The sequence below is a fragment of the Cebidichthys violaceus genome, unplaced genomic scaffold (genome assembly GCF_023349555.1).
Source record: "Cebidichthys violaceus isolate CVI_PGR_0920_01 unplaced genomic scaffold, fCebVio1.0.p SCAF_10, whole genome shotgun sequence".
Classification (NCBI taxonomy): Eukaryota; Metazoa; Chordata; class Actinopteri; order Perciformes; family Stichaeidae; genus Cebidichthys; species Cebidichthys violaceus.
In genome coordinates, this window is record NW_027176263.1 from 2155001 (window position 1) to 2177458 (window position 22458).

Here is a 22458-nt window from a genome sequence, read left to right on the forward strand (position 1 = left end):
ACAGGAACCAGAACAAAGAGTACTTTGACCATGCCAGGTAGGACTCCCACACCTATTACTGACAAGTACTGTATGTTTTCTAGAGTTTAATTTTGGCTGTTATTAGATAGGTGTCTGCATCGCGTTACTCCACTCAGTCTTTTATACAACATTTAGTATTTAGACTTGTTTGTGCTATCATTTTTGTCTTATTTTTATTGTAAATGTCAAAAAAAGTTATTTTTTTTACTTTTAAATAAACAGTTGCCTACTAACTGTTTTTATTTCAGACAAATAACTATCATCTTGAACACCACATTAAATTAACAATGTTAGCATCGGGTGACTTTAAAACCTTGTGATGCGGTATGACATTAATATGAACTTTATTGTTCATTTATTGTTAATATTCTGCTGTAAAGGAATTCTGTGATGATGATTGTTGTTATGCTCGTGGGCCTCTGAGTCCGTCACAATAGTAAATAATTGATAGTGAGAAAGCTGCAGCACACTGCATCCATCCTAAGACTCTAGACTACATTGTTATGTCTCACTGCAGCTTCTGCAAACAACAACATGACCATGTGATTTTGAGCTAATGTATTTCCATCTAGAGAAAGCTGCTTGTAGCCAAGAAAAAAAACCAAGATTCAGTTGAAGGGGGCAGCTGCACAAAGCATTGACTAATTCCTTTAATCCACACAAGTAAGAGGAACTACTGTAGCAGCCAGCTGTACCTAATAATAATCCAGGGAATCATGGTTTCATTCTTACTATAACATCCTCAAAACACAGAGTACAAAAATAAATATACAGCATTGTTTTCTTAGGCCTTGTGATTTCTTTGCAAGAGGCAAAAGCCTTCCGGACATTGGTGTAAAAAATGATAGTATAGTATATTATGACATTTTTAATGACATACTATATAACAAATGTATATTGTAGTATGTCTGTGAAAAAAATAGTTTTTTATGGCATACTATATTAAGACTTTATTCTTGACATTCTATACTATGATATTTTGACATTTTTATCACATAATGTACTATGACATTTTTCATGACATTTTTTACGACATACTATATAGACTTTTTATTTACATACTATAGTTTTCATTTTTATATTTTTATGGTATACTATGACATTTGTTACGAGATACTATTCTTTATCACATACTAAAAAATGACATTTTTTTAAGTAAATTCCATGGCATACTATAACATGACATTTTATATTTAATTTTTTCGACTTTATTAAATGACATTTATTAATCACATACTATACTATGACATTTTTTATGACAATTTATACAACATACTGTACTATTCGTTACGACTTACTATAGCAGGGGTCACTAATAGGCGGACCGCAGACCGGATTCAGACCCAGACGCCGTTGTATCTGGACCCTGGAACCGATGGACATACTATACTACAACATTTTGATCACATACTATAGACATTTATTTTTATATTTCCATGGCATACATTTCTATGACATTTTTATTGATAAAAATGTATCACATACTTTCTACGGCTGTAATGGTACATTTTTACGTAGTATATATTTATACTCAGTATATCATATTCATGCATAAGTCATTTTGCTCTGAACTTTGTTGAACCGTGTCTCTGTTGTGTAAAAGAAGAATTCTCCTTGCCTGCTCGCAAAGATAACTAACTGTGTTGTGTGAGAATGTTCCAGCGTTAAGGCCGTCCTGCCGCTTGTTTTGGTTGCTGGCCATTTGTTTTTCATTTTTGTTCCTATCAGTCTGAGACCAAAATATCTGTGACGTTGGCCATCGGACCCCACCTTTGCTCATTCTGTATAAAGAAAGCGCGTTCACTTTCTTCGTGGTTCTTCCTCACGGAGACTGTACGCATTCTGTTGTGATGATTGGACCTTCTCTGTGCAGAGAATAAAAATTGAAAAGACAACCTTTAATTTTCGGTATTTCAGTGTAAACTCACGCAAAGCGGGTATGGGATTTTTTTCCACCACACCACATTTTTTACTATATACTATGACATTTGTAACGACATACTAGAGAGTGACAGTTGGGGGGAAGAAAGAATATCTCTGTAGTCGCCATTTTTTTCTGAAGCATTGTTCAGTTATAATGTATACTGTATTTTGTCTAGTTTGATCGTGTTTTTGTCCAACTTTCTTCCAAGTCCTACTCCTGTAACAGTGTTGTCTTTTCTCTTCACATCTTCTCTCCATGCTCTACGCCTGACAAAGCACATAGTTTCTGTACTAAAGCTCAGTTTGTGAGCACTCTTGCTGGAGCTTTACAACATGACATCATCTGGATAGACTTCTCCCTTTTGTGTTGCATCTGCTCCAATATAATTAGAGTGCTTCCGTTAAACTGCACCATCATGTGGGGAACAATGGTACTGATATTACCACTTAGTGAGGCCTCTGCTCCAGTGACCTGGGTTGGGAACTGACTAATTCCATAATGCCCACAACAAAGTGTCAATTAAGGCTATAATGGCATCCTCTGGTGTGATAGCAGTGTAGTTACAAATCATTATTGGCGCTTTGGAGCTCAGATTTACTCTGTGGAAAAAAATATGCAGCTGCCACGGATTCAGTCCTTGCTTTGAATGTTGTTTTCTGAAAACTGCTTTTGTCATCATGATGAAGAAATGTTTTAGTTAGTTTAATTTTTCAGTTAAAGTGATGTTCTCTCTCTCTAGGTTTTTGTAAGACAAAGCTAATGTAATTACTGTTCTAGAAATATTGAAACTAGATATGTTATCCATTCAGTTCACTCTTGCTTATTGTGTCAGGCTCTGGCTGCATCTTACACATTTAATCAGCTTTCACGCCGTGTGTCATACACGGAATATTATTCTCATGAAACTTGATGAAGGGATGCCCCTGCTTTCTGAGAGGGACCACAAACGCTGCAGATCAAAACAACGTACAGATTTCTTACCTGTTGTGTGCCATTTGTTCACAGCCAATTTCATTCTTATTTTTCTAAACTCCAGGGAGGCGCAGGAGAACCGGATGCTGCAGTTAGTGAAAGACAACAGTGGCAGCCACGGGTCCCCCATCAGTGGCAAGCTGGAGGGCATTTACTTCTGCTGCAACACAGAGTTCAACACAGGCAAGCCTCCGCAGGATTCCCCTTACGGCCGCCACCGCTTTGAGGTCCGGGCCGACACACTCTTCAACCCTGACACCAACCTGTACTTTGGAGACTTCTACTGCATGTATACAGCCTACCACTATGTCATTCTGGTCCTGGCGCCAAAGGGCTCCACGGGAGACGAGTTCTGTAAGCAGCGGCTTCCCGCGCTAGACATCACCAACAACCGATTCCTTACCTGCAAGCAGGATGAAGCGGGTGACGGCAGTCTGGTGTTTCACCACGCCCAGGACGTCATCCTGGAGGTGATCTACACGGAGCCCGTAGACCTGGCGTTGGGCACGGTGGCGGAGATCAGCGGGCACCAGCTGATGAGCATGTCCACAGTAAATGCCAAGAAGGACCCCAGCTGCAAGACCTGCAACATCAGTGTGGGACGCTAAGAAGAGGCATATTTTAGGAAGGAGGGGGGAGGAGACTAGCAGAGACTGACCTCTAAACACACAGTAAGTCCACATGTACTGATGAAGCAGACCGAAACATGCATGAAGCAGCAGATTTAGTAGGCTCCCAGATATGCTCACCAACATATCTGACACAGCTCTGTACTCTGAAGAGACCATCATTCCCAAAGAAGAGGAGGGTACACGCTTCAACACCTGCACCTTCGTCTCCTCATCTATAAAGGGTTACCCTCGATGTTAAAAAAATTCAAATATACCTGAAGATATCCCACGAAAGGGACCACCAACAACACAGACTCATCCATCCTGCAAGTCAACACTGGTGTACTGACTTAAACCCTTTAACTTTATTAACAAACATGGGCTATTCCCTGTTATCTTTAAACACTTGTCCTATATTTTGTTAATGACCTTTGCCTTGTTATTATTGATATGCTGATGATTGCGTTTCCACGGTTTGTGTGGACAAGCATTTTGTTGTTTCCAATTACTTTGACTGTCAGAAATGTTTTTCTTCTCATTCCACAGTAGATTTTCTCCTCCTACTAGTGGCACGGACTGGTACTACAGTTTTCTAGGGCTGCAGCATCAACGGTCATCTTTCATTACACCAAAGGTATTAAACCAGACGTGAGACCTCTGTAGAATCTTAACAGTACTAATTCAACAGCCTCTCGGATGTGTATTCACTAAGTCTTTGATGACCAAATGTGAACTACTTGTTAACCTTTAAAAAAAAAAAAAAAAAAAAAGCATGATGCAGCTCTGTGCAGCATGAGTATGAAAGCTGTTAGTACCTCTACCACAGCAACCTTTTCTGCAACAATCGCTCTTATTTTATCGTAGTCTGGACAGACAGACAGAAAGAAAGAAAGTAGAACCATAAACTGTGTTTAGCAGAATAAATGTGAAAAAATATTTATTTTTATTGATACATTCATATATATATTATCTCTCTCTATATATATAGAAAATTATATAAACCAGAAGTGCACAATGTCAAAAGCTCTGACCATTATTAACAACTGCATTTAAGGGGAATTAACTTCATACAGGCAAAATAGGGGATACACACTAATTTGACAGCATATAGAACGTGCAATGGAATGGCAACGTTCTCATATTTTCCTAGATGAACACGTAAAGTGACGTAAGATTAACTCTGAAGTTCTTAATGCATATCAGCACAATGTAGGACAAAAAAACTGACATGCACAAACACAACATGATTGTCTCATTGATTGCATTTAAGCTTACACCTTTTCTTTTTGCCAAGATAGCAGTTTCCACATTAACTATGGACAACGCTGTCCAAAAATAGTGTTATGGCAAGGACAAAAAAGGCAAGTAACAGAGTGCCATAAACATGCGTATAGTAATTGTAAATTACTAATATGTTGTTACAGGTCATCCTTGACATAAATAAGTGCTTCAGAACATATACTTTGCCCCATAAATGACAAAGGATGTTTTTAGGGCAGAAAAACTGCAGTAACGCAACATTTCATTAAGACTTTCCACCAGTGTTATTCATGTAAAGTGCATAAACATGAGCATGGCATGAAACAACCAGATTTTTCGGAAATGATCGAGTATTAAAGTCCCACTGTGAGTTGACTCAACCAGTCTTTGTTAAGTCCTGTTTACTGAGCAGGACCTCGAGGAGGCGAAGCTTTGCTTTGAGGTTCTTATACTGGCAGTACTCCTCTGCCATCGGTCCACGGTCCTCCTTCTGACAAGCCCTGTTAACAAATAGAGAAAAGATAGATGCAAACACAGTAGTTCCAAACAACCTGCAGCAGCTTCCATCACTGGTTGATAGTCCCTATGTTGCCTTACTCGGATAGCTTTGAACAGTGTGTATTGTAATCAAAACTTTAATGTACCGTTTACTTTGGAGGACTAACATGTACAGTACAAAGGATGTGTACAGTTCAGAGCAAACGTTTATCTCTCCGTCTCTTTCCTGAGCTCTCTGTGCTGTATTAACGTTAAGTGACACTGTCGTACCATTACGATGGACTTTCTTTTGTGGATGTTTTTTCTTTGTTTTTCACAAGGCATTGTTGGAAACCAAATGTTCCAAGTTTATTAAAAGACAAAATAAAATTCAAAAGCCAAGTAGTTTGGATGTGCTGTGTGTGTGTGTGTGTGTGTGTGTGTGTGTGTGTGTGTGTGTGTGTGTGTGTGTGTGTGTGTGTGTGTGTGTGTGTGTGTGTGTGTGTGTGTGTGTGTCCTTTACCTGCCGGTCTGCATGTAGAAGTGGCCCTCAAAGTCTCGGAGCGCTAGGTGAAGCCTCCGCTTCTCTAATCGTGCCGTCCTAAGGTGATCCAGTAACTCTGGTCTGAAAACAAAGAATCAAAGAAATCCTTGGAATCTTTGAATGTGTCTGTAAATGTGTGCATTTAAATAAGCCACAACTCAACAAAACAACAAAAAGCTTAAATGAAAAAACGTCCACCATAGAGCTCATGATGCAACACACACACACACACACACACACACACACACACACACACACACACACACACACACACACACACACACACACACACACACACACACACTACCTGGAAGCTTCATGTAGTGTTGCCATTGTGATAATCTGTGGCTGGAAATCCTTCACCTCCTCCAGCGGGGACACCAGAGGTGTTTCAGACATTACTAGAGAAGGCAGGCGCAGCAGCTCATCTGAAGACTCACACCTGGAAGATGAATGCAGCCTGGGGCTTTGCTGTTTAGGACGTTCTTCATCAGAGCCCTCCTCTTCCTCCTATGTAGACATAAACACACACACACACACACACAGGGTGGCAATGCTTGTCATATGTAGCTCTCATATCTGGCCACTAGAGAGCAACAGAGTGACACTCTTCGTATGCCATGGGCAGTTTATACACACAAAATCCGGAGGCTTTGTGTAGTTCTACAGATTCCATTATTGTTCTATATGAATTTCAGTATTAGATGTTTACTTACAATGGTCGTGATGACTGCTGTAGCAGCAGAGGAAAGCAGCAGCTGCTTGACGAGACGGTACCGATCGTAGAAAGGTTTCATCAGAGACCGCTCCTGCCTGGTACTCTGAAGACAGAAACCACTTTGTTATTGTTAGTAATATACAAATAGAAAGAAAGAGAAACCAAGGCGATGAGAGCTAAACTATTAAAGTAAAAAAAACAGATAAAACATATAGGAGGGCGTCTTACCGGTCGTCCGTGCAGACTCTCAAAGTAGAGCAAACACTTCTGCAGACTGGCCTTCTCCATTGACATCTGGAAATGGGACATCTCCTGCACAAACATGCACAATGAAAACTTATGGTAATGTTTTAGTCTTTACTGTTATGCAACTAAATTTAGGGAATCAGAACACCAAATCTATATTACAATATTTGTGTGTTTAGTGAAAGCATTTCTGCAAAACCAACCTTCACACTGTCCGGTAGGCACAGCTCTCGTCGTCTTTCCTTCAGTCTGTTGCTGATCGTGTTGACGGTTTCCTCCACATGTGGCTTGGCGTTGCTGTTGTTAAGTTGCTGCAGCTCAGTGCCTGTACGTGCTGCCTCTCTCTGGTCTCTGCTGGTACTGCATGTTTCAGCCGATGGGTTTAAGTCTCCCTGTCCTCTCAGACCCGCTTCTGATTGTCTCAGCTTCAGCTCTGAAAAAGAGGACAACAGTTCAGAACAATGTAGTAAGACATTTTGATGACATTTTCTATGACTTTTTTTGGTGACATTTATTAAGACATACGATATGGTATATTATACTATGGTATATTATACTATGATATTATGGTATATTATACTATGATTTTTGTATGGCTACTTTACTATGACATTTCCACCACTTAATTTATGACTTACTATAGCATGACATTTTGGTGATTATTTTATGGCAAACATTTTTTTATGAAAAACTATACTATGTCACTTTCATGACATTTTATGATATACTAACTATACTATGACATTTCTATGACATATTATCCAGTATAGTGAATTATGACTTTACTAGTGAAACATGTCATGACACACAATACTATGACATGGAGTATGCCTTTTTGATGACAATGCAATAACTTTTTTTTATGACCCACTACACAATTACTTTTTTGTGACATATCTTATGACATATGATGACATTGTTTATGACTTTTTATACTTATTTCATAAGTCACAGGAGTACATTTTCTTCAGAATGAGCACTTTTCCTTTTGATACTATAAGTACACTTAGCTAATTCTACTTCCCTAATTTCACTTGTAAAGCAGTATTTTTACATTGTTGTATTTATACTTTTACTCAAACAATCTTGAGAAAAATACATCTTCCACCATTGCAATCATTAATTCATGTGTTTGAGTGTGGATGCATGGTTTTTTAACTGACCTTTAAGCTGCTTGCGACTCTTGATGAGCTCCTTCATCAGTCTAGCCACCTCTGGATGTGCCGTCTTGTCGTTATGTGCCGGCTGACAAAAACAACAAACTCACATCACTGAAAGAACTCGGTCTCTTGCATTAGTACCTGTAACTTTACTATGTACCTTGCCCCCTGGTCTGGGTGACATCTCATTTTAACATAATTTTGTTCTGCAGCAGCCCTCTCAACCAGTTGAACAAGGATGCATGGTTTAACAAACTGTCATTTTCTAATGTACCAGCAGAGGGAGTAGATCACTCTAGTAGGATTTGTGGTTAGCATTCACAGCTTCATTTTAGAACTTTATCATCATTTATTTATTATACACACACACACACACACACACACACACACACACACACAAACTGGACAGAAGAAAAATCCCTCCTATGACTCTGTGAGAGCTGGTTATTGGCTTTGGAAAAAGGCAACACTGAGCTTCACACTCTGAGGCAATAACTTCCAATCAAATCATGACACAGGAGAATCCAGCTGGCCAAGCATCTCTGATTCCGTCCCTCACCTTATAGTGCTTCTCCTGTTCAAACCGCTCCTCAAAACGCCTGATCCTCTTCTTCAGGGTGTGAATGTGTCTCTTGAGCACTAAGATGGACACTTCAGACTCTGTATGGCCACTGCTGCGAGCCCTGAAGACAGAAACACAAACAGTTCTGTGATGCAAGGAGGACTGGTAACGTGCATTTAACACCTGGGATCTCATCTGTGAGTCACTATTCCTCATCAAAGTTGGTGAGAAAACAATCGTCTTACATGCGTATGTGCTGTGAGCAGGGTGGAGAAGGGGCTGTATCGGGGTCTAGGTTGTAGCGCAGGCTGTGACTAAGGTTGGGGCAGCGAGGCGAAGGAATGGGGCAGTCATTGGTCGTAAAACGAGAGAGGAGTGGGCTGGTTTTATGGCCTGGTGGGCTCGTCAGGGTGTCGTTTCCTGAAATGCCCTCAGAAGAAATTGCAGTGGACAGGACAGGACTGGAATGAGGGAATGCCATGTGTACTGTAATAGACAGAAAGGACAAAATATCATTTTACATCCTGAAATTACCCATAAATAGACAAAATAAGAGATGTGAGAGAGGGAGAAAGGGGGTAAAGAGGAAGTGAGAAAGAGAGGGAGGGGAGACAAAAAGGACAATGAAAGAATGAGAAATAGCTCTTTCCTATTCAAGTTACAAAGACATGGAAAAACAAAAGTGTAAAAAAAACTACATTATGATAAATATTACATACTATTGAATATATGTACCAATTCATTGTGTCATAGGTGGCTGTGCAGTGCTGCAACAGTAACAGCATTGTACCTCGGTGCGCCGTTACTCAAATTATCAACAAAAAGACACACCCAGCTCTGGGAAAGGATGAAGCTCACAGCTCGCTGTCAAGACTTATTGGCCTTTATTTAACATGCACCAATAGAATCACAGCAATTACAAAGATGCTCTGAATGAAAACAGGTGATGAATTAGATTCTATTAATAGATAAGAGTATGAAGTGCGGTTCTTGCACTGACAGAGTTATGGGTTTGATTCCCAATAAGACCCTCCAAGCTGAAAATGACTGTACTGTGACATGCTCTGGGCATAATTTGTCTAAATACATTTATGACAAAAGTAGATCAATTAAGTCAATTGGCTTTTACAACCCCAAACAGATATTTAAATTCAGAAATAGGGCTATCATCACTTCATTGTCTTACCAGACTGTGGCGAGTCGACCGGATCCTGAGCTGGTGGTGACGACGGTGAGTGGAGAGGCATGTTGTGAGTTAAATTCAGGTTCTTTTCTTCTGTAAAAAGAGGCTGTTGCTGGGTAGGTAGGTTATCCTGAACTTGGGGGTCTACCGGTGAGGGCAGGGGTCCCAAGTCAGCATCCAGGGCTTGTAGCTTGAAGGAGGGGCTCTGGAAACAGAAGCAGAACATGGCTTCAGGGATGCAGACGGGCAGCGACAGGAGAAGTCAGAACGGCGTCGTAGTTTGCGTGGAAGGGATTCTGCTCAGGGAAACCCTGTAAAAAACATTTGACTCTGTCCGATGAAAATATATACTCCGGTGCTGAAGCGTGGTTAGGCAGAGAGAGTTGCAGGATGAGGTGAGATGAGTGGTTGCCTTGTCCTCCTGAGAGAGAAATGAGTCAGAGTACAGTGAATACAGCTCTGTGAGCAGGCTGCTTTCGCGGGTGGCTGAAGTACAAGGAACAAACTTCTCAAAAAAGCAAATCTTTGATCATCCGAGGCTCATAGTCAGTAACAAGCGCAGACAGAAATCGCCATTGCAAGCAGCACACGTGAGGTGCTTCCCCCCCAAAAGAGATCCCCTAAATCCACATGGTTCTCCTTCTGACCGGCGTTCCCGGCACTTCTGCTGCTGAACAGCTTCCACATGGATTACTCAAAATGCACGGGAGAAGGGGGGGGGGGGGGCGGGAATACCGCTGATGTGGGTGCGTGTGGTGTGGGTGTGAGGAGAGAGGCGCTGTATATGACGAGGCGTTTCCATGGCAACGTTGTCAGACTGAGCTAAGGAGTCTTTTTGATGGAGCTGCAGGGAGTCACGTAACCTCTGTGTGTGTGTGTGTGTGTGTGTGTGTGTGTGTGTGTGTGTGTGTGTGTGTGTGTGTGTGTGTGTGTGTGTAGATGCAATGAATTCTGATGCACGGTGAGAAAACAACCGCACCAAAAAATATTCTCAAAGGTCGGACTATAATGCAGATTTTGTTTTTGGGCTTTTGTTTTGTTGATTTAGGCGCTCTGACATCATTGTCAGCAGCATCATCATCATCATCAGCATCAGCATCATCAGCAGCAGCAGCAGCAGCAGCAGCAGCAGCAGCAGCAGATAAGGGCTCTGCTTCTCCTTTCCCACCCTCCCCGGCGGTTCATTCATAAAAAAAACACTGTTTTGTGCGTCACGCAGAGGTGGAAGGATGGAAGGGAGGGGAAGAAAAACACCCACAGGCAAGAAAGCTCACACCAGCTACACACACACACACACACACACACACACAAATTACTGGAGGTATCAACTGTCTTGTTGTCACAGATACCCTCAACCTAAACAGTGTTAATTTGTGTATCTATAAAGGATTGCGGGGAAGGAGAACGTACGTCATGGCTATTGTTCCTGCCTCTGCAATCACGGTGTCTGTCAGGAGAACCACTACATCCTCCTCCGTCTCCTCTTCTCCCCTGAAGAAACAGTTCTTCAACTGATGAAGTCACATTCCCAAAGCCCACTGACTGACTGACGCCCCCATGTACACGCAAAAATGGAGGTTACAATGACACACGCAGAGACACATCCTTTCATCGACTTTTTCAGCAGGTTCAGTTATTTTTTTCATCAACAGTTAAAGAGTGTTTCTCTAACTATAATAGTCGAGGCCAATATATTTTTAAGTTTGACTCATTTTGACAGGAAATCATAGAGCTGTGTGCCCCTCAAAACTAAAAAAGGGCCTCCTGAGTGTATTTCGTTCACTACTGCTAAATAAAATCTTGTTGTATTAATCTGGTAACACTGTTGTAGTCAGTCATGGCGTCAATTAAAATTAGCAACACAACAGATTAACATCAGCCCCGTTTCCTCTGTCTGTGCTGGAATCTAACCAAGTATTCATATCAATTTGACAGTTTTCTTTCAATCTAAAACCTTACGTGAACTGACTGGACTTTAAGGCTCTTTCAGAGTGCTTTTCATGTGCATTAGTTCATTACATTTTGCTAGCTCACAAGCCTATGGCTACAAACCGTCAGACCTGGCTTTCAGAGAATGAATGAATGTAAACGGGAGTCAGTGGAAATGATTTGGAGATGGAAGTTTACCTTCTCAGATACTGTGGTTTTGGCTTCCGTCTTGTACTCTGTGCAGCACAGCATGCTGGAAAATAAAGATGGTCAACAACAGGCAAATGCGATAAAATTGCATTAAAATAAGAACCCTGTTTCTCCCCGTGGTTCACAATCCATGTGACTTTGACAACCATTGTGCTCCGTCTGTATTCATAATCAGTACTGTATCAAATCTGTTCCGAGGCAGGACCGCCCAACGCTTTCTGTAGCTTTGAGGCCATACAGTCATTAAGGTTATGGCTTATTCATGTCTGACACTAATGAGGCATAATTGAGGAGACCTATCCTGAGGCAGTGCAAACAAAAGCTCAGCGTGCCGCCATGCTAGTGTCGACCTAATCCAGCTAGTTGGTCGGCTCCACGTGAGCCCCTGTGGCAAGTCGATGTTAGTTGGACTGGAATCTTATCAAAACCATGACTGTGAGCAGAGCAGTGCTCTGATAACCTACTTCCCATCTGACTGGGCTGAGAGATGAGCTGAGATGAACCACAGAGCATCCAAAAGAATTAGATCAAATTAATTCTCATACATTTTAACTGCTCCAAAATTACTAACACGGACACTTTTGTTGGTGGTTCTTTTCTTTGACTTGAAATTGTTTTTGAAATTCAAATAGCTGATTTAAGAAAAATGGCAAATGAAGGATTTTTATTCCATTTGGACGCTATCCGTCAAGACCAATGAACAAATGGTTGCTGCTATAAAACCAGTACAAAGCAGAAACAAAAAGAAGGAAAACACGCAAATAAATGTCTTTGGGTAGAAACGTTCCTCTCACCTCTCTGCGTGCTGAGTCTGTGTTTGGTTGTTGTTCTGCGATTCATTCGCTATGCAGCAGTCTGAAATTGATGATTTCTGTCCAGCATCTGTGGAAGCCTGAAAAACAATTCAGTTCCACTCACATGTTGAGCTGAAAGATTTTCCACTTTAAACATTCAAAGCATTACTGTGCTTTGTTTCTTAATTCAACACACACATACTCCACAGAATATATTTTGCAGCATGGGCAGCAGGTGACTGTACTTATTTTTCTTATTTAATTCACCACATCTTTAGAGATCTAGTCTAAATAAAAATGTGTAAGATCACAGAAACAGTTCAGTCGCTCAATGATATTCACAGCGGGAGGTGTTGAGTGCTAAACGCTGGAGATAGTTTAATGGGCCCGGGAAAGAGAGAGAAAGAAAGAAGAAAGAAAAACTTGAAAGAAAAGAAATCAAGAAAAAAAAACAAAGAAGACAAAACCAACAATGCACACCGTTGAACAGTCGTCTTTAATGGGCGAGGAAGGTGTCCTTCTGTTCTCTTCCTCTTCCTCCTCTGGCTCCACTGACTTGGAGGTGAATGGTGGCATCTTGTACTGCGAAAAGATCCTGTTGATGAATAAACACTCATTACAATTCCAAATTGTTGTTTTAATGACAATGTATTGGATGGTTGAGTCTTGAAGGGGGCACATGTTTCATGTGAACAGCTGTCACCTCGTCAAATGATTTCACCTGTGTGGGGAAAAAAGGAGAGACAAACGGAAGAAGTGCTCACCCCTGTGTGGAACACTGCAACTCCGGTGGTTCCCCCTTGAGGCTTTGGGATGGTATGCTCTGGAGTGAGTGTTGCTCTGACCCTGGGTCAGTGTAGCAGGAGAGCACACGACCTGCCTTTGTACTGTCACTTCTCTCCTCCAGAGCCTCCCGGTCTGGAATCAGCTTCTGAATGTCAGCGCTGACGTCAGAGCTGGAGTCACAACCCTGCACCAGTGCGTCAGGACTATGGAGAGACCAGAGAGAGTGAGATAGACAGAGGAGTGCACACACACACACACACACACACACACACACAGGAAGAAATAGCACTCTCTAATGAGGCATCCTTTATTAAGTGCAATATATACAATATGGTAAGGATAATTTATCAATGACCAATGCTTTATAGATCAGATATAAGGCTTAAATAAGAGGACATCTAAGAACTTTTAAAGACACAAAGATACTCATAGATGGACTGCAACAACCTCGCCATGTTCAAATCTGCTTCTACTGATTTTAATGCGTGATTAATATTGTGTTGTATACTTCTTGTGTATTGTTTTGTATGATCATTTTATCTTATCTGCATGTCACAAGACTAACACGAGTTAAGTCTGGAATGTCCAACTCTGATTGCCAGAGAAAAACTGCTGGCCTCCACACCAGGTAACATGAATCAGGAGTGCTTGATCTAATGCTACACTATGACTCATGGAGCTCTATGGAGTTGCTCCCAGTGACGACAGCGCAACTGATATGCCTCGACACACGTACTTGCTTAAAGCGCCGTATGACTCCAGAGCTGCAACCTACAGCAGATGGGTCAGTACAGCAGCAGCACGAAACTAACAAGATGCACACATTAGCCACTGCTTCTCAAACCACCATTTCTGTATGTGTCGATAACAGCATGCTAAGAATAGTTGTAGGCATTATTGACCGCTCTAAAGCAACTACATTTCTCTTGAGCGTCCAACACCACGTTGCATTATCTCACTCACGTGAGGAGGACTGTAGACACGTGGCTGTTGCCACTGAAGCAGTTGAGACAAGAAAACATCCTTTGCCAAAACGTCTACACTCAAAGCAGCTAGAATACGGAGTTATTATCATATTATTATATTATTATAGGGATGGAAAAAGCTAAAGACATAAAGAAAAGAGAGCACGGATGAGGAGTGCTTGATGGTCAAAAACACAAGTGACAGCCAAAGGCAGAAAGTTCACCCACCCGCTTCAATTACCAGTGCACGCAAGCACACACACACACACACACACACACACACACACACACACACACACACACGAACAAGCACACAAGCTCACAGACCCAGATATAAACTCCCATAGGGCAGCACATATTTGGGATCAACAACGCCAGTTCTAGCACTATAATATAGGTTGAAGTAGGACAGAGAGGCTGAGACAAGACACAAATTGACAAATAAATGCAACACAGACGCAAACATTCACACTCAAACACACCAGTTTAAACGGTGACTGATATGCTTAATCAGAATTATTGATGAGAAGTTTAATACTGATGTATTTTTTAAAACCTGACAACAAAGGGAAGATTATTCATGAGTATCAATCAACAAACCCCATCTACATAGCAAATATTTCTTGACCTACATATCCAGACAGGAATACATTAGAGACATTGTAAGATATTATGTAAGTAAATGACTTAGTGAAAACCCTCTGTCCTTTTTCATAGAATTAGAAATCCAACCCTTTGTAGGTATAATTAGACTAGAATCAATATGGACTGTGACATTAGTAGTCCAGACGGAACAGCATGCAACTGCATTTTTGGAGAAAGAACATCCAAATGACAAATGTATATATGAAAACAACCGAAAAAAGGCCAGTTTTTTTTTGTTTTTTTTTAAATGGCAACTTTAACCTAAGAGAAGCCTTTTTTTAACAAAGGAACCACGAGAAATATGGTAACTTTGTCTGAATCCTGTGCTGCTGCAGAAGAAGAATAAGTAAATAAACACAAGAGCAAAATACAATTTCAAACCCACATATATACTGTAGGTATTTAATCTGGACGCCCTCAGTTGAGGAAACAGGGCTCAGACTAACAACGAAAAAGGAATTCAGACAATACATCAGATCTAGAAGGATAGACAGCTGATGATGCAGCTTCCTATGCCTGCTTCAACAGATGAGAGTGGGAAGCTGTTAGATGAAAAATCATTGCTGTTTGTTTGCCCTGTGAGTGCTAAAAAAAAAAAAAAAAAACAACTTGGTGAGAACACAAAAAACATGCACTACTTGCTTACTTCAAGTAGAAACATGCTTCTACTTGAAGCTTGACACTCAGCAGGTGTGACGGATGTTAAGGCTGAGACTCTAATGGCCTATATGAAGGAGTGTCATGTGGGACGACAGGGAGACACTGTCTTAGTGTCTGGTGTTATTACAGTCATTTTGCAGGTGGGCAGCTGGATTGAGTGCATCAACGTGAGCTGTGGAAATAAAAAGAAGGTTGTGTCTGTCGGTGTGCTGCATTGCAAAGACTTGAGACGACCACCAACCCTTTTACCCTATCTAAGCTGTAAAAGACACACACACACATTCTGCACATGTCATGCCACTTGATGACCCCTCTTTAAACTGACGTGTCAGTAGTTAAATTACAGTCTGGCCAGTCTGACATCTGGTGGCTCCAGCCTTTAGATATTTCTATGATCTTTATATCACATTTTGCCAAACTTCACAAGGATTTATTAGTAATAAGTCATGTATGTTTTGAAACAACATCCTCATTGACCTGAATTCCACCGAGGACAAATCTGTATCATCATACAGTAAACAGAGCCACAACGCATGTCTGCTTAAAATGACAAGAGGAAACACACAATCACAAATTAAGATAGCAGACACGCAACTATACTGACACACTGTGACGTGGACGACAGCCACAAAATGAATACGCAAAGGCACGTGAATGCCATGTTGCATGCTGACTAGGGGCGGACAAAAAAAGACAATATATAAATGTACTTTGATGGCTGCAACCTTGCGGCAACAATTTAAAAATAGGAAAGAGCACAGTAGCCTCCGAGTTGTGAGTGGGAAATGTTCCCCACAAGCAGATGGCAGCTAGTGTGTAGATTCTGTCTGGGGGACCAATTTGCCATTGTCCCATTTCTCTGTTCCTTCAAGCAGCAACACTGTGGTGCTATTTTTTTCATTTGCAATCAGAAATCAGCTGAACATGAGTGACAAAGTCTGAAAGAGGTTGGCCTTAATTAACTGTGGATGACATCCTAGCCTTATCACAAATGATACAACCTTCAACCTGAGAACTGACTAAAAAACGCTGAATACAGAGTGAAATGCAGGTCCGAATATTCCCCCGGGACAAGATTTAGAAGGGAGAGGCTTGTGAATATTCATACCACTTGACTATTCAGTGATGTCTGTCAGTCAGTCAAGTGCAGTTACAAGGTTACAGATGCTAAGGTAACGATAGTACCTGTTGAGTTGACACCGAATCTGTATTGATTCATTAAAAGCACTGGTCGCTGAGATGGAAGTGGTCTCTCCCTCCAAACTCTCCACACTACTGTGCTCTGAGTGACGGCTGCTGGATCGGACCTACGGAGGACAAAAAGAGTAAATACACACACATACACACACACATTATAACAAAACCTCAAAGCTGTTTTTATGCATTTACTGTATACAGGGTTTCTGCAAATTAAGTTTAAGACTTGTTAATACCACAGAGAATGCAATTTTATGTTGTTTTCATGATGATACATTTAAATCCCATTTTGATTTGTGCTTCTCAGCTGAATAAATCGATAATGCCAAGTAATGCAATTCATTATTTAAAACGGCCAGTAACCAGATACGTGGATAAGCTTTATCCATAGCTAATGTGGCTAGCAGTAGCAACAGGGTTTGCTACAGATCTAATGGTGATGACTCAGACTCTACAAAAAAGGATTGAACAGCTACTGCACAGTCCACTGATGCAGCAATCCCACTTCTAGTTTACAGGTGTGTAATCTCCCGATACCCCGCAACCGCACACAAAAGATAGTTATACATAATGGTACTGTCATGACAGGCAAGAAAAGACCGAATATACTTTTCACAACTTGCTGACACCCTGTACATAGTGCACGAGTAAGAAGATTGGCAATACAGATAAAATAGTTCTGTTTGTTGGAATCTGTGATTATATCAGAAAGATGTAATCAAAAAAAGTACAGCCCATAGAAAAGCAATCAGTGATGTAACAATTTATGTCAAAGGGAAGAGAAAAAAAAACATGGGTTACCTCAAAGTGTGAAAGAGCAGATAGAGTAGGAGGGGGGGAGGAGGAGGTGACTGAGGAGGTTACTGTGTCCTTGGCATGGATTGGAAAGAGAGCCTTCTGATGCCTCAGAAGATGAAGCAACAGGGCGTTACACACATACTGCTCCTCCAGCATCCTGGGTCCTGAGGGAACACTGCACCAAGAGGAGAGGACACAACAACACAATGTCACGTATACTATATGTTCAAAATGGTCCTCTCTTAAGTGTCAACATAATGGAAAAGGGGTCTATCTAGTGGAAGGGTGCACATACAGAGTGAACTGAGGCGAACTGGTCAGACGGCATTAGGTGACTCAAAATCTAGGCACTAAATGCTTGTACAGCTTCACTTTGACAATAGACGTTTAAATTGTGAGATATGACGTGACATTCACAATATGGAAATAAGCCCCACCTCAGACCAAAAATAGTGGTCACATGTTTACCTTGAAGCAGCTGTTTGTTACGATGTATACATGGTCGGTAAAGGTCAACATAGCATACAGGGAAGAGAAAGTGTTGAATTGTGAGTATTAATAGATGTGTCTTTACACCGCGGACAGGTCAACTGGAACGACATGGATTACATAACAGATTCACACAAGGGCAACAAGCTGTGAAGAGTTGGACGACAAACATGCTGAGTTATGGGGGGGGGGGGGGGGGCAAAGAAACTGTCACACATGCTGCATGGCAAGAACATGTGCTACGATGTCTGTCATGCAAAGTCATTTTAATTTACATTGATAGCAGGATTATTAAAATCCTGTAAAAGAAAAACAAACAATGTAACTAAATGTAGCTTAAAAACAGTTTAGTTGCTTTGTACCGTCGGACATTGTTTCCCAGCATGCATTTCTCATTCACTCTTTAATCGTTTTCATTCAAACCATTATAACATTCCTCTTTTCCTCTGCTGCCTTTATTACCAGAAAAAAAAAAAAAAAAAACATAGGACATTCTCCAGCTCTCTGCAGCGATAGCAAACCCCCCCCCCCCCCCACACACACACACAATTTTTCCGAAGCATCTGCTGCCAACTCCGCACCCCCTAAACAACTCTTCCTCCCCCAGCTACAATCATCTGACATGTTCCCCTCATAAGGGGAACTTCACAGCGTGACTGACACCACATTCCACTGTCATGCCGTTAACTTTCGGAGAAAACAAGGCTGGCACAGATGAGACTGGGAGATCGAGGGATGTGGGAAGACTTGAAAGGTTGTTGATTGAATGGAATACATCCTTTCCTCTGCGGCAACAACTGAAACAATGCAAGTCTAATTATAAGTGTGGCAATGTTTACAGTGACAGCTGTAAACAGGAGGGGAGCAGTATCCTAATGACCTCGTTATATCGGTCTGTCTTTTTGTGTGTTATAAGCCACAAACCACACCCATTTCCTGGAAAAATCTGACTCCACCCCAATTTAGTGGTGAAGCTGTGGAAAAATGTAGCAGAAGACCAACCACTGAAGCTGACAAGAAGTTTCTTTCTACATCTGGATGTGACAAAGAAGCTTGAAGAGAGCCTATTACCACTAATTGTGAAGGGAACATTTGTGCTTTGTGATACTTTTAGAGAAATCCAGCTATATGTCTTCAAAACAAAGTTTGAAAACCTGTCTTAAAATCCAGTAAAACTAACTGTCGGCTGAAGCTTAATGTGAGTTTGGTCTACTCAGGCTGTGCTGCTTTGATGGCAGGAATCTGGTGTCCCAGTACAGGTCTGGAGAGGATTTAAATGTGGCATCAACAACAGCAACTTACTGAAATATGCAAGGCCCAAAGATGGTTGCCAGACTTTTCACAGGCATGTGATTTGATTGGCTGTGAGCGGCCACTACGGATAGGAAGTGGATGATGTAAGACAAAATAATGAAGTTTTCATCAGGGAGATGGCAAAGGTTTTCTCTCAGAGACTGGTTCATCTCTGCCTCATCTGCATATCCTAGAAATAACCAAAAACATTTTAAAAAACATTCATTAAAATGCACTTTAAATCACTAGTCTTTGGTATCTATAAATACACAATATGTAACCAGCCTCAGATTTATATTACATTCATATTACATCTTACTTATAATTAATAGCAGTACAAGAATCCAATTGTATTACTAATAAATACATCACAGAGTTTCTTGGATTTCTAACCACACGGCTCCACAGTTCTCTTTTCCTGGATTAACCTCAACCCAATTAAAACTACAAAAGGCTCACTCAGCAGAGTGCCGATCACCACCAGGTGTGTCCACAACGCCCGCTGCTACAACCAGTCCATGCGTCCTCAAACAGACTTTGATTAAAATGTCAAAACACATTGAATATTGATGCTGAATCTTTGAGCGAATCAGTCTCTTGATAAGTGACACTTACAAATGTTGTGGCAATTCATCATGTTGTTCTTTTTAGACGTAACTTGTATCGCTTAACCCTGAACATATGCAGACGTTGCAACAGCAGAACTCACCAAACCCAAACAACGGACAAATGTATCTTATGTCTGACTTGCTGTAGTATCCTCCTGGCCTCACAAACTAACCCTCGCCCGGGAGGGTTCCTCGGCGTCATCCGAAAAAGGAGGGCGCCTTCAAGGGGGGGGGACGAGATAATGTGCAGCTGTTACGAGCTGTCCAGTTTGTGTGATGCATATATATATATATATATATATATATATATATATATATATATATATATATATATATATATATATATCCTCAGTAAAACCTTTGGCTTGTTGTTAGACCTCCGAACCATCCGTGGGGAAGGAGCTATATCCGTTCAGCTGAATTATTCTAAGTGTCTGTTCAATAAAATGGCTAACCTGGCTCCATTGTGGCATCACAGATCAAGCTGCACGTGATCATTGAATCCTTGAATTAACCCAATAATGCCAGTCGAACATGCTTTCCTAGTACCTGTGAGGCTCAGAACCAGTTGTTCACGCTGGGGTTCAGGAACTATGGGGGTGGGCATTTCCCGAAGGAAGAGCTTGAGGAGCGAGGCCACAGTGGAGACATCTTCCTCGTGCTCCAAGTCCACCCTTTCTCCACGGTCCCATCTCTGCCTCAGCTTCCGGGTCCGCACCACCGACCCACACAGGCGGAACAGACCTCTGTGGTGCATTCCTGTAATAATAAAAGAAGACGAATCAGTCAGTACACATACACGTCATGTTTGAGTGTTGTTTTGCAATGAGAGGGCAAGATAAAGATAGAGGGAAATAAGGGAGAGGAAACAGGGATGTGATAAAAGTGAATGAAAGAGGAGCAGAGGAGTCACACCACAAGAGTAGCAAGGATGTGCCTCAATTACCATTCTTATGGAGGAACTCCACCATGTCTCTGAGCACAAGGGGTATTCCACAAACCATCTGCCCCCGCTCTCTCAGTGTTTCAAAGGCAACACCAAACACACACCGGGCGGACAGTTCAGGCTCCGAAACCAGGGTGGGATCAATCGGCTCTGGACTGACCTTAGCACTTGGCCTCAAGATTCTCACTGAGGAAGGGTCACTCTGCACAAAAAAAAGAGGGCATGCAATAGATGACTCATACACAAATCCTATTGTCCCATCATTTACTTACAATAGTCGCATTCCTGGATGGACAGAGACTTTAAAAAAAAAAAAAAGGATACATCCCAAACACATATGAGATGTAAAAGTGTCCACTTCATGACTTGATCCCTGTGTGTGTGTGTGTGTATGTGTGTGTGTGTGTGTGTGTGTGTGTGTGTGTGTGTGTGTGTGTGTGTATGTATATAATGTGCGTGTGTGTGTGTGTGTGTGTATATAATGTGCGTGTGTGTGTGTGTGTGTGTGTGTGTGTGTGTGTGTGGGGGGGGGGGGGGGGGGGGGCAATGAGAGGGTGAGTTTTAAACCAATGAAGAAGGTCATAAGTGCGAACATCTCATTTCTTTTCTTGTGTTTTTGTTGCAAAACATAATCAGTAGACCGAGAAGTGTGTGTGTGTGTGTGTGTGTGTGTGTGTGTGTGTGTGTGTGTGTGTGTGTGAGAGAGAGAGAGAGTGTGTGTTTAATATGTGTGTGCGTGTGTAACATCGTTACTTGATTAACAATACAATTATACACCAAGTTTCCTCGATAAAACGTGTAAATGTACGTTACATTCAACTCGCTAGTCAAGGCAACAACATATGGTGAACAAAGTGACAAACACCAGATGCTGCAGATTTCCATGTTACATCAACAGTTAGCGTTAGGTTAGCTGTCTTTAGCCCCACTAGCTGCCCCAAACAAGGAGAAATCGGTTGGGCAATGGACTCTAAAACACCGAGGAATGTAATAAGATAACTTAGCAGTTAAACTTACACAGAGCGACACTGAAGCGCTTGCTCCCATTGTTTCAGCTCACGGGAAAACTCTCCATTTCTCTCCAACTGTAGAAGTATTTTCCCCTCCTCGACATGATGAACCTCTCCGTGAAACACTGGGAAAGTCCGACGCACGACGAAAGACCACTGCCTTACATCACAACGTTGGGCTCACAATGTGTAAATAAACGCTGTTGTGATGGAGTACGGCTAGCTAGATGTACCACTTCACTACCGCTCTTGTTTAGGTTGCCAGTCACGTGACACGTGTGTAACCATGGTGACTCGTGCTGGGGTTGCCAGGAGAAGGGAGAGCAGAAATGTTTTTATTATTTTCACGGGAGCTTCTCTTCCATCGGTGCGCCCGTTTGCAGCTCACAAATATGGCCGCAAGGCTATATTTACTGTTACCTTGAGATTCAAAATGTGGTTCAGACTCCA

The 22458-nt window shown here is 41.6% G+C and overlaps 2 protein-coding genes across 3 annotated transcripts in view; one reads left to right on the forward strand and one right to left on the reverse strand.

The window, feature by feature from the left end:
* Positions 1-5667, forward strand: part of LOC137879426 (phytanoyl-CoA hydroxylase-interacting protein-like) — a 23552-nt gene extending 17885 nt beyond the window's left edge. For both annotated transcript variants that reach the window (XM_068720149.1, XM_068720141.1), the window contains 2 exons: positions 1-37; positions 2982-5667. The exon at positions 1-37 is cut by the window's left edge and continues 81 nt beyond it. In XM_068720149.1, coding sequence (XP_068576250.1) covers positions 1-37; positions 2982-3525 — 581 coding nt within the window. In that variant the 3' untranslated portion in view covers positions 3526-5667. The remainder of the gene's footprint in view (positions 38-2981) is intronic.
* LOC137879421 (protein FAM13C-like) lies at positions 4435-22242 on the reverse strand. Its single transcript, XM_068720127.1, has 20 exons — positions 22016-22242; positions 20999-21200; positions 20602-20811; positions 19454-19634; positions 17666-17837; positions 16853-16974; positions 13376-13600; positions 13092-13206; positions 12612-12709; positions 11806-11860; positions 9682-9883; positions 8741-8981; positions 8493-8616; positions 7937-8018; positions 6977-7206; positions 6756-6839; positions 6526-6630; positions 6117-6319; positions 5789-5890; positions 4435-5288 (listed from the first exon to the last, which is right to left on the reverse strand). Exons 1-20 carry the CDS (start codon positions 22043-22045, stop codon positions 5165-5167), a joined length of 2907 nt encoding a protein of 968 aa, XP_068576228.1. The 5' UTR covers positions 22046-22242; the 3' UTR covers positions 4435-5164.
* Positions 22243-22458: the final 216 nt, after the last annotated feature.